The sequence below is a fragment of the Lonchura striata genome, chromosome 1A (assembly GCF_050655825.1).
Source record: "Lonchura striata isolate lonStrDom1 chromosome 1A, ASM5065582v1, whole genome shotgun sequence".
NCBI lineage: Eukaryota > Metazoa > Chordata > Aves > Passeriformes > Estrildidae > Lonchura > Lonchura striata.
In genome coordinates, this window is record NC_140741.1 from 33,482,501 (window position 1) to 33,495,306 (window position 12,806).

The 12,806-nt window shown below is 39.5% G+C and overlaps 1 protein-coding gene across 2 annotated transcripts in view; it reads right to left on the bottom strand.

Annotated features, from left to right (window-relative positions):
* PLXNB2 (plexin B2) overlaps positions 1 to 12,806 on the bottom strand; it is a 249,495-nt gene that overhangs the window by 107,675 nt on the left and 129,014 nt on the right. For both annotated transcript variants that reach the window (XM_021555245.3, XM_021555246.3), the window contains one exon: positions 7,111 to 7,177. In XM_021555245.3, the coding sequence (XP_021410920.1) occupies positions 7,111 to 7,112 (2 nt within the window). In that variant the 5' untranslated portion in view covers positions 7,113 to 7,177. The remainder of the gene's footprint in view (positions 1 to 7,110; positions 7,178 to 12,806) is intronic.

Genomic DNA, 12,806 nt, shown 5'->3' on the forward strand with positions numbered 1-12,806 from the left:
GCCTCCCCCAAGGGTTCTCCTCAAAGCCCTGCTCCTATGTTCTGTAGGCTCAGTGTGTCTCAAAAATTAGACATTAAACGAACAGGGACTCCTAAAAGCTGTTTATTAGCAATTGCACAGTTCCTACAGACATAGCATTCAGAGGCTTCCCCGTGCAGACAAGCAAACATCAACAAGATCATCAGCAAAAAGAGCAGCAGGACAGTGCCCTTATCTGAGCCTGTTCACACCAGTATTGTTCACACTGCTATTGTTCACTCACCTGTGAGTGAGGTGGGGAAGTTGATTTTACCTACTCAAATTCAACAGTCCCATAAAAAGGCTTATTTTGTCCAGGAATCAAAGGTTTATGGAGACAAAGCCAATGTAGCATCTGAGAATGACATTAAAAATTATACTCAAGCTGCACAATCAATGCTAAAGTCAATGCTGAAAACTGATGTGCAACTGTTCCCTCTAAGTCTGTAATGCATTTGCTTTTCTAAGCAGGGACAATTCTCAATTTTTGTTGCCAGACACAACAAGAAACTTGATGCCAATATTCTCACTTCTTTGAGAGTACAGAATAATAACCCAAACAAGCAACTCAACCTGCTTATTCTGTAAAATTCCACGGGCTGACGCATTGATTTGAGAGAGTTATGTTACCTCCCATTTCTATTGCACGCTAGGAGAAGGAAGAAACCTGTTACAATGTGGGTGACAACCATGCAGGTGTATTCACCAACCTTTACAGTAAGAAAAACACAACAGTTTAGGCCGGTACCTTTGACAGAAATTTGTCAGTGAATCTCCTCTTTCCATCTCCCCAAAACTTCAGATTTGGCTTTAATATGACAAAGAACTAATGTGAAACCCTATTTTACTGCACCCAGCTTTTCTACTTGGCTTTGCTATACTTGGGCAAACTGCTTTTTGCCTTCTCTTGATCTCCTCAGGATGCAGCAGCCCTTGCCAAAAATAATTTTCCTTCACAATTCCCTTGCAGCGGTTTGCACTGTTTTAATGCTGTAGCATCACATATCCTTTTAATCCCTGCCTACACATTTTAACATTTCAAACACATGATTATTTATAAGCAAAATGCCACCAGGGGTTTGATGAGGTAAAGTGGTTTAGTGGGGACTGAAACTGGGGAAGGGGGAGAGGGGAGGGTGAGTCATCATTTGGTGTTTTTAATCCTTCTCTCCTCCTCTACTGGGCTTTGTCATTAGCAGTAGCATTTACTCACTTTGTGCAGGGCCAAGACAGCAAACAAGTTCTCTGAATTTGAAAGCCAAACAATTCCAACTCCTAATTCAGCCATGCACGCCTGCTCCAGCCTGTTCAATCCCTTGAGACCCCTTTTTGTAGCCTAGCCTTCTCCCTCTTTTAAGTGCCAACTCATCGAGGGCCTTTGGCTAGGGTTTTGTGCATTCCCACCTGCTCCTGCAAGAGGGAGAACAGACTGGGATGGAGTGACGCCATCCTTAAGTTTTGTGTTGCATTCAAGGCTGGTTATTGCCACACCAAATGGAGCAAACAGGTTACAAAAACTGTTTGCACAGACAAAGCAAGGCACTTGACAATCACCACCACTCTAACTAAAACACCATTTGGAAACAAGTTGCACTGCACACTGAAGGGGAGACAGCACTTGTTCAAAATCTCCTCTCCCTTTCAGTTGTTGCTCAATAGAGCAGCAAAAAAATTGTCCTCCAGCCCAATTATACCACTCTGCTGATGCTGTAACAAAAGGAGAGAGAGCCATGACAGAAATAACAAGATAACCTGCATCTATAATGGAAGCAACAGCAGGAGGTAGAAGAATTAATTTCTGTCACACACCATTTTTCTTTCGACTTCAGGCACCCTCTCCCTCTCTAAAAATGCCTTCTATACAGATCTCCTGCAAAAACAACAACAAAAAAAAATCTTTGAAAAATGATCCTCCCCAGACTACCTATACCTCACACTTTTTTCAGTTCCACTGTGAAAAAACTCTGCCTTAAGGTATGAGAGCTGGGCAGTGCAGGGACCTGAGCCCAGTCTGGGAATTAAGTTCCAGCTCTGGGCTTTTTAGGGCTGCTTAAGTTTGGAAAAAGTCTTTTAAGTGTGGATGCCTCAGGTTCAGCTGCCATACATGCCCATGTTTCTGCACCAAAATACTTGCACTCAGTTTCAAAAGAGTGAGTACTCTGGAGTTCTAAGCATAATTTAGGACAACTAAGAATATGAAGAACCTTTGAGACTTAGACTACTTATTTCAGTAAATTAACTAGGTAGCAACTGTAAAAATGCTGATGTTAGACAGTATTTAGCTTCCTGGGCTATAAATGGATATAATTTTTACTTACCTGACAGATGTGTCATGAGAATTGGCTAATATTGACACTTTGATCTTTAAAATGCTTTGCCAAGTATTAATTAAGGAAGGAACATTTTGCATTTAAAATACCAAGTATTTTGAAGTTGAATTTGTCTCCAACCCTCTCCTAAAATGGAAAAGAATCTACTGTTTATTTTTCTACATATTCCCCAGGAGATAATTTCAGCAAGACATGAGAAAGGAAGACTGACATGTGGGTCTGTGTTTCAAGAAGGATGAATGAATACCTCTAAATAAATAGCTGTGTTTTGTTGCAAGAACCTTCTCTCCTGTGGACCTTCTAGACAAACCTGTAGTCAAGTGTTACTGGATTAGGGAAAAGGTCACTCATACCCTCCAATAAACAACATTTTGATAAGTAACCTACAATATTTTTTTACAAGACAAATCTCAAAGTGAAGTATGAGAAGTACATAACACATTTCAGATATTCAAGTCTGCAACTACTGGTAAAGTGTGGCCTCATTTCTCTATAGAGGGAAAGGTGCCAACATATGGGCAAAACTCTATTACAGTTCATCTGCAGCCTAGTGATATGAAATATGTACAGAGCTGTGCAATGCTTTTGTTAGATGGGTCACCCTGTAGACTTCTGCTAGAGAAAACTGGAGAGCCAAGGCTTGCCTGCGGAGCCAGCTCTCTCCTCGTGACTCCATGCTCCATAAGGGCAGGGTAAGGGCAGGACTTTTACCATGGGCACTCTCATTGCAAAAATCTAGCTGCAAAGGCATGACATTTGGCCTTTACATGACCCAGTGAATATAAACTCACATTAGAGGGAAATAAAAGCTTGTATTTGATAGCATGTGAGAAAACAACAATATAAATAAGCGTGCTCTACACATCCTGGAGAGATCATTATGCAAGGCTTTCCTGTGGTTGTTACTTCTAGTGGTTACAGCCTGACCTGGTGCCACAGGCTACTCAATCTGGTAGTGCAGAGATGTCATCTCTCCTGAAGCTGAAGTATTCTCCTTAAAGTTAGCCAGGCAACACGGGGAAGATCAAGAAGGAGGGAAAGAAAAAAGACAGAACATAGATACTGGGAGATGCCAGAAATCACATGCATGAAGACAGATGCAACCCATGTGTAGTGGCCTTGTATGCCCTTTAGGGCTTCAGTGTGACAGGGCAGAAATTCTGTGGGAGCATTTTGCAATGTCACATTCTTGCCCAGAGCCCAAAGCATGCAGAAAATATGGAACAATTTTACCCATTTTGGTGGCTTAAGTCTTATGGATCTAAAGATGTCTTAGAGGTGATTCTGGCAACTTAAGTCTGATTGATTGTCATGTAGATAGAATGAAAGTTCCTTATGTGACTCCTTGATGATAGTCTCTAGAATGGAAGACTTCTTCCCCTGTTTCTCTTCCTCCTTTCATGCACAGTATAGACATTACTTAATGAACTAGTAACTCCTAAATATTTATTTTTCTCCTTATTATCAAGTGTGCCTCTATGCTTTATTTACCTAATCCAAATGTTGCTAAGAATTATTTATAGCATTCACAATATACAAGCCAAGGTCTTAGAAACAATAATTAATTTTACAATAGCCAGTTGGATCCTGAAACTAAGGTGGACATTTTTGAGATGGACACTGGTTTTCAGAAAATATTTTATAATTCTAGAAGTCTAAAAAACACCTCTGTAGACCTTCCAGGAAGAACCTGTCTACCAGCTAGCAGAGTTTAGTGACAGCACATAACATGATGTGGTCCTCACCCTTCACAAGGGTGTTTGAATCAGGCTATTTATGATGCCAGTGCACACATTTTACATAAGGAATACTGCTGAGAACAGTGAGAAAACACTCAGTGCTACATTAAGAATTAGTTCCTGGGATCGCAGATTACAAAATGTGCAATGAGAACCTAATTTTGGTATCTAATCAGGGCTGAGTGCTCTTCCTCTTCATCCTGTGCAGTCTTGTCTGTGCTCTACTTGATGGTGCCTGCTCCTGATTCCCTAAGGTACACACTCCCCTTCCTTATCCTTGCAGTCACTCAAGATTATTCTGATGTATCATCAGCATAATTCAACAAAATTGGCTTTTCATCATCTCCACCAGCCCATTTTGTGGTTTTCCTTGCTGCTCCTTATTTTTGAGTGGAAGAAAACCCTCACTCTCTCCATTTCCTTTTGCCTCTTTGTGAGGTAAAGAAACACAGCAAGCCAACATTTCACTGGGTTTATCCATCATTCCAGCTTGGTCTTTCATCTATTTGAAAGGTCAGTCCAAAATTTCACCAGATGAGAATGAGGAAGAGCAAGTTTATTCCAGCTTCTCGTTTTACAGGTAACCAAAGCCAAAATTCTACCAGCTATTCTGCCAAAACATTACAATGTAGTCTAGCTCAAGTTTCAAATTTAATTTTCAACTTTGACTAAACAAAAATTTTTAATAAATATTTCTAGATGTGCTACACATCAAAATTTATTTATAAGAGCAGGTTCTGCATTTCACAGATTCAAGGCTCTACCTCCAGTTTGTGAGTGGCTGCAGGTAAAGCCACTGCTCCTCTAGGTTCCCATGAGGTCCTCTGATTTCTCCCTTCAGCTCTGCTGTCTTTGTATATGAGAATATCTCCATAGCCACTTTTGAGATACAAAATTAAAACTGCATATGAAAAGGTATTTTCTCCTCTCCAAAAAAACTTGTTGATTTGGTATTACTGCAAAAAGCCCAGCCAATGTGAGGCCAATTAAATTTTGCAAATTACTGATGTTTAGAAGGATAAATCTCTAATTTTAATATCAGATACCTGTAAGAGCCAGATTACAAAGAAGGTTTACATTTAGGAGCTCAGACTACATTTGCACAAAAAAAAAAAAAAAGAAATTAGAAAAATAACATACTGGAGATTATATTTATTTTTACATGAAGGACAAAATGCTAGCATCCATCTCTGCAGCAGGATGTGTGTGAAACTCTGCCAGTTTCAGGATCAGCTAATAATTACATTGCCAATATTATACTCCTCAGCTTCCTAAAATACAGTGCTACTTCATACCTTTTAGTTGTTTCCACATACATACATGAAATGACATTTTAACTGAACAGAGATATCTTTTATAGCTCATCTGGCACTCAAATCGTGCTCTGCTGCTAAACAGGCCCTTAAAAACTACAAAGAAGAAACCAGCAATATTCTGCTTATTTCACAAAAAGTGGTAACTAAAGATAACCCTTCCCAAGTTTCCCAGAAGTAACAGCTGAAGATCGAGTGGTGAGAAAAAAGTGAAAACAACTGACAAAAAAACTTCTACATGTACAAACTTGTCACACACAAGGCAGAGTTCAGGAAGTGTCACTGGCCTGAACAGGGTCATTTGAAATGTATTTTTAGGATCTTGAGGCAACTAAAGTTGTCTCAGTAAATTACTTCAAACTGCATTGTTTTGCTCAATACACATTAGAACGTTTTAAAGGACTTGATTTTATACTTTATAAACCTACATACATTTCAAACTGTGCCAGATACTAGTAATGGAAAGAATCAATGCACTGCCTAATCTGTAAATCTTCAACTTAGGTACAATGTTGTCAAATTTGATGATCTTCATTTCAAGCAATCTTATATCAGTAGACAACTCTACATAAACCAGACATCACTTTGCAATGCTATTTGCAGCTCCTGCAGTTTTCAGTACTACTGGTCAGCAGTAATTGTTGAAGACAAGTTAGTAAAACCTGAAAGGCTAGAATTACAACTGTCCCAGCTTGTTAGACATTTAAGACATAATCACTGTCCTCTTTAACATCTAAGTCATTAATTCTATACTTTATTCAGCATTTGGAAAGGTTTAGTTGTCTGCTTCCAAGCTCATCAGTCAGGCTCTGGGAAAAGGAAGGTGAGATCGTGGGAAAAATGCAGTATGGAAAAACCACAGGAACCAATCTGTGGTAGCTAGAAGTTCATGACTGTCACTGCCCTGCACATCAGAGACACTCAAAGTCTCCTGGGGAATGACTTGCATAGACACAGCTTTGCCTCATACACAAATATATACATACAAATACACAAGTGCAGGCACAAAGTTAGGGGGTTCACATTATTATTAAATACAGCTAAGGAAGGCAATTTTTAAAGAAATATAATTGCATATTCGCCAGCAAAGTAACAGATTCAAGAGGTTCTAGAAAATGAACCAAAGCTCTTATTATTAGAGAACTATTGACTCCAGGTTTGAAAAAGTGACCTCAAGTGAGCAATGATGCACTTAGCCTGGAACTTGCAGCTGCTGTATTTCACTGTCAATTGAATTGCCAATCCACTGTGCAATCTTTTTCTGCTATAACCTCACATCTTCGGGGCAAGTATACCAAAAATTACTATATATGGGGCGCATTATTCTGAGTTAGACTAAATTCCTCTGGAAATGGAAAATATGTCTGCATTACTGAATTTAAGAATCCCTGTGGGTATTTATAAGGGAGTAGTGTTTTTTTTGTCTTTTCAAGGGCACTTAGTGACAACTTCATGTCATTTTTCCTGCAAATAGTTCTTAAGCATGCAAGTGACTAATAGCACATGGCTCCATTAAAAGCATTTGGGTATATATTAGCCTCAAGACCCACATAATAGATATTCTATACCACACACACCCAATATGCACAGTAATCAGATTGTGCATTGTTGGCATAATAAAAGTGGCTGCCAATTTAGCATGATTTATAATATGACCAATGTCAATGATTTGCAAACATAAAAAATTGACACATGCTGTGAAATACTTACATTCACTTTTCCACTAAGTCTTCTTCACTATAATCAAGTTATTTTCCAGGACAGTTTAATCTTCTTACTAAATAAAAGAAGGCAACAATTAAAAATATGTTCATATGCATTAAGTTATGTTCAATAACATTAAATTTATGAAGTTTAAAATATTATTTAATATAATCTATAGTATAATATAAACTTGTAATTTGTTTATACACAGTCAGTTTTATTACATTTTAAACACAACTTTATCACACTCTAACTTTCCATCCTGGAGCTAAATGGGGCAATGTTCTCTATTTCAATAGCTGCTAGGATAGTAAATCAGAGGGACAGTTGCTCACAGATGTACAGTTAATTACAGAAGAACAGAGAGCTAAACTGATGCATTGCCCAAAAGAATGACTAGCATTACAGATGGGTTATTGTATGGCTTGGTACTCCTCTAGCCAGAGCTTGAACATGCTCTGACCAGTGTCAGTACTTGGTACCTCCCCTGACCAAACATTTAAGAATGGAAGAGAAACAATGTCTGTCCCTTTAGGGAAGGATAAAATACCATAAGGTAGTTTTTAACATCACTCTACATGCCAAAAAGTGATAACAAGTGTTCAAGTAGATTGTTCAACATAAATGTGGAGATGACAACTGTCTTCAAAACAATATCCCAGACAATAGACATTTTGAGTGTTGTATGCCTCAACTTGTTCCTTACAGAGTTATTTCTCAGTTGCTTTTAGCAATGCAAGCAGTGCACAATCAAACAGTTTGCAGCACAAGCCAACACATGTACTAAAAGACCACCGCATGGCAATTCCAGGTAAGAGAGCCTGAACACCTGGAAAAATCCAGCACCTTTTCTCCAAAGCCACCTCATCTCAACTGAACATGACTTTTAGACTCGCGTAACACTGGCTTTCAGGGAAGTAAGACACAAACATCAGCAGGACTTTTATTTTCCCCTCATGCTTCTTGAGGCTGCCCAGTCCTAAACCAAAACTTATTTTGCTAATGTTCCATGGAATTTAATTTCCTGTGTTCATACCCTATATGCAGTTGCTTTGGGAAGATGTTTTATAAGATTATGTACATTCATCTCTTTGCAGGGAAAAGCTGTATGAGGGAACAACCCTCACTGGGTAGAGGATGAACATGTATGCTCAGCAAAACTGTGAGATGAGGCATATGGGAGAAGAGCTGGGTGAGATTATTAGACCACAGCTGCATGATACAGCCTAACTGGAGAGTGTATGATTGGACTGAGCAAGGCCATAGTAGGGAAGTGTAAGCAAAGCAGCCAAGCCAAGAGACAAACAGACAAAAAAATTAGACTGTAGGACCAAGATAAAGAGCAGATTTCTTTCTATGTCTTACCAACAACAGGAAAAACAGATCTGGTGCAACTTAAACATGTAAAGGAAAAGAAAATTCAGAGGTAAAAGGAAGTACAAAGGAATGTGAACCATTATCATCCTGTTGACAGCCAAGAAGGAAGGAGGTGAAGGTAGTAGCAAGGAAACAAGACTTGATCCTGCTGAGAAGTTTGTTTTATATATCCATGTTTTCTCTTTCCTTATGAGCAGTTTTGCAAGCATTGCTGAACAGTCATTTAGGCACATCTTGCACAGTTGGTTCCCCTTCCAGCCTTGCAGATGCCAGAACTGAGGTGCATGGAAATCAGTATTTGTCTGAGCCTGGAAAAGTAATCAAATGCTCTCAACCTTAACTGTTATGTCCAGCCAGCTATACCCCCAATAATAAAGGTATATCTTTTGCTAAAATATCAGAAATGTATTTATTGAGCAAACTGGTTCAGCCATAACCCAGGACCTGGCACAGAGTAATTTAACTACTTCTGTGGCAGTTCTCACATGGATACACCAGGCATTTCAGTCTGTAATTCAGCTGTGCCAGAGAATGATGTTACCAAATTGTATTCAATTTTCTGTGTTATAAAATTGGAAGCCTTTTTCATAAGAGGCTTGGGACACAAGCCAGAAATCTTGCTCACTGTCTCCCTATGTATTCCAACTGAGTCATCAGATTTTCCACATTTCTCCACTCAAGTGGCACACTGCTTTGGATGGACACAGGTGGTGCCATCTGCCATAAGGCTTCTTTGGTTTGCTTGGTTTTGTTTCTTCCTTCTACCTCCTGCTCATAGCACAACAGCTCTTTTTCAGTATCTTGCACTGGATCTGGTTTTTCATGGTATGAGTTTGGGCAACAGGCCAGTCAAAACAGACTCCTTAAACTAAAGGAACTTCAATACATATTGTTAGCACAGGTCCTCTAACAGCTGGAGGCACTTGCAAACTGACCTGAAGCAAAAAGTACTTGGACAGCACAGAGAAATTGTTCTTTAAAGATAACAGAAACCATAAGCACAACAGAGCAAGTGGGTAGAAGAATGGTCATATAATCTAACTCCAGTTTAACAAGGCTAATCTTCCTGTTTCTTCTCTCTCCACTGGCTTGACAGAAATAGTCCTGCCATGGATTGCCTTGTGGAATAGGAATCTATCTTCCCTGAACTGCTTCTTGGAGAGTACTCCCTCTCCCCTCCATAACCCACAGAGGACAGCAAGAGATTAGACTACTTTTAGCTCTTATCCTCTCTCAATCTGAACTATCTTAATTGCTCCCACCTTTCACATGACAAATTTCTGTCTTTCAAATCAAAATAGAGGGAAAGGATCAAGACCACCTTGTATGGTCAGTGACACAGCAGAAACAGGACAACAATGAACAACCTTCCCATCCTGCAAATGCCCTCTCCCTCATGAGGCAACTGCACTTCTGTATTTAGGGTCAAGGTCTCAAATGCCATCATTTCAAATAGATGAGAAACTCAGGCTGATGGGTTGTCTCCAAGTGCAAAATTTTGCAAGCAGGTAACGTGCTGCCCTGGCACTGCAACTGCCAGGGAGATAATGGTTTCTGAAAGCAGCAAGGAACAAAGTGTGACACTTGTTCTACAGTGCCTAAAGATGATGCTGCTGTAAGTAGGAATAAGAACATATTGAGGGTTTTTTTTTTCCTTTTTTTTTTAATGTTTGTTTTAGAGCTAAAAACAGATCATAACCCACTTTTCTTTGAGGAATGATCTTTTTTGTTTGTTAAAAAGGGCAAACACTGGGTCAGGGATGGAAAGTTGTGCTATCCGGTTCCCAGACACAAACCTTAATCCCCTGAGCCTTCCACTATATCTAACATATGGAGCAGATACTTTTCATATAGACTTTTACATGTCCATGGAACTTTTATCCGGCTGTTGAGCTAACAAGCACAGTGCCCTTGACAGGATGGAGCACAGAGGATAAAACTACACACTGTTTTTGGAGCTTGATTTTGAGAATGGATCTTTACATTTCAGTGTTGGGAATGCAACATTAAAACACTGAGACAATGTCCACATGGAAACAGGATATAGAATTTAATATTAAAAATTTTAGGGTGGTATCAGATGACAACCTAATACACTAAACGTTGCAGTGTATTTATATCTCAAATTAACTCAGAATCACACAATATCTGGCCAATGCATTACCTTCCCTTACTTTTATTCTCTTGCTTACATGACTCTTGGTCATCTCTGTTCTGCCCTCTCCATCTCCTTGACCACAGACACCAGATCTCACTTCTAGCACATGAGGTCCTGACTTTTATTACTGACTTCCTTTCTCCTCTGCTTAGCTTACTGCTATTCTCTTGGCTGGCTCTAGACAGCACTTTGTCAGAATGTGAGGGCACTGACATTTTTTTCTGAAGCCTCTCCCTTTCTCTTAAGAGCAAATGAAGCCAAGGCTAGCCACCATGACACATCCCCTCCATGCAAGGGACCTATTTGTGCAACCTGGTGGTCTCCCAGCAATGCAAGATGCTCCCCATGTCATGAGCATCAGCTAGCACAGGACACAGGAGACAGACCAGCATTACACAGCAGAACAAACTCTTAGTTTTCCAGCAATTCAACATAATCCTGGCATAGCCAAATTTTTAAATTACCCAGTGTCCTGGTTTCATCCAGGACAGCGTTAATTTTTTTGCAGTAGATGTGAGGGGACAGAGTTTGGAGCTCTGTGGGTATGCCTATTCTATACCATCCACACAATCACTGGTGGGCGGGGGGGGCAGGGGTGTAGAGAGTTGGAAATAAGGGACTCTTATAGGAAGAAGAGTGTGGCTTCAGGTCACACAAAAGAGTGGCAGGTTGGCCATTATTCATTTCCTCAGGGTTTCAACACCTCAGGTTGGTTGGTGAGCACTTATTTCCATGTAAATCACCCTTTTTGTATACTTTAGGCATTAATATTGTTGCTCTAAGTGCTCATTTTTGTATCGAATTGCTGTTTCCAGTAAATTGTTTCTTATCTCAACCTGTAATTTTCCCCTTTTTATGTCTCCAATTCTCAACTCCACCCCTGGAACGGGAAGGGGAAAGAAAGCAGGGTGAGCAAGTGAGTGGCTTGGGAAGAGTCTTGGGGATATGGGGGGTGGGGGGGGGGCACTTATCTGAGGAGTGCTATTCACTTTCTAAACCATGACACCCAGAATTCAAAATTAACCAAAGATCACAAATTCAGTTTTTCTTTCACTTTCCTGCTCCTTTGAAGTCCTAAAACACTATTTCTGTTTCCCTCTGTTCTCAATTCTCATATAGTCCTCTTTTTCTTCTTTTTCTTTAATCCTTTAGCCTCTATAGGACAGGAAAGAGGAGGCAAAGAAACATATGGGAAAACGAAGCAGACTGTCATCTGTGTTTGTGCTGACCCTAAAAACCAATATAAACACAGACCAGTTAGACTGGTTCACATTCGCCAGCAGTTTTCAAAGTACTGAAGTAGCCCAATCATTTCAAAATACCAGCAAGCATTTCACTGACAAGAATTATTAGGGATCCTGTGTTATTCTGGTGTTATACAGACTTACAGGTAGCTCTGTGCTTGCCATGAAATATTCTACAGCTGCTGCTTTGGTTTAAAACAACCCCAGCAACACCAACCATCCCCTCTTCACAACACAGTTGTTAATTACTTACTGAAGAACACAAAAATTCACCAAAATTGTTCTACTACCATTACTGTTCAATCAAGGTAAATGGTGCATCATTTAAGAACACTGCTCCAGAGCATCACACTTCAAAAAAGAAAATCAGTATCTGTTATATTACATTCTCCCTGTCATCTTCATGTCACTGAAGGCATTCCACAGGCAGTTTTACTTCTGACAGCACGATTTTCTATCAGTCTGCTCTTCCCTGGATTTGAAATGTGATACTACATGAAATTGGATCCTGGCAGCCTCAAACATGCCCAGGCTTGCAGAGGAGGTTAAACAAAAAGAAAAAGAAGTTGTTTTTTTTTTAAACACAGGGTGCTAGTAAAACTGATTTTAAAGTGCCACTTCATTTCTCTCAATTGAAAGTAATATATGGCCTCTATAAAATCTTTCATTCTAAGTTCTTGAAATTTGAGCAACAAATAATGGTGTGGAAAACAGGAGTAAAGACATAACATAATGAAAAGTTTATCCTGAGCACTGTAGGGCTTTAAATGCATTCATACAACATTGAACAGAGAAGAAAATACAGGAAGAAGTGAAGAGATGTGAGTTTTATTTTAAATTTCATTTAAAAAGTAAAAATCACCCAAAATTCACTCCTTTATTATCCTGAACTGAGACATCCATTCTTCTGAAGTGAAGTATGA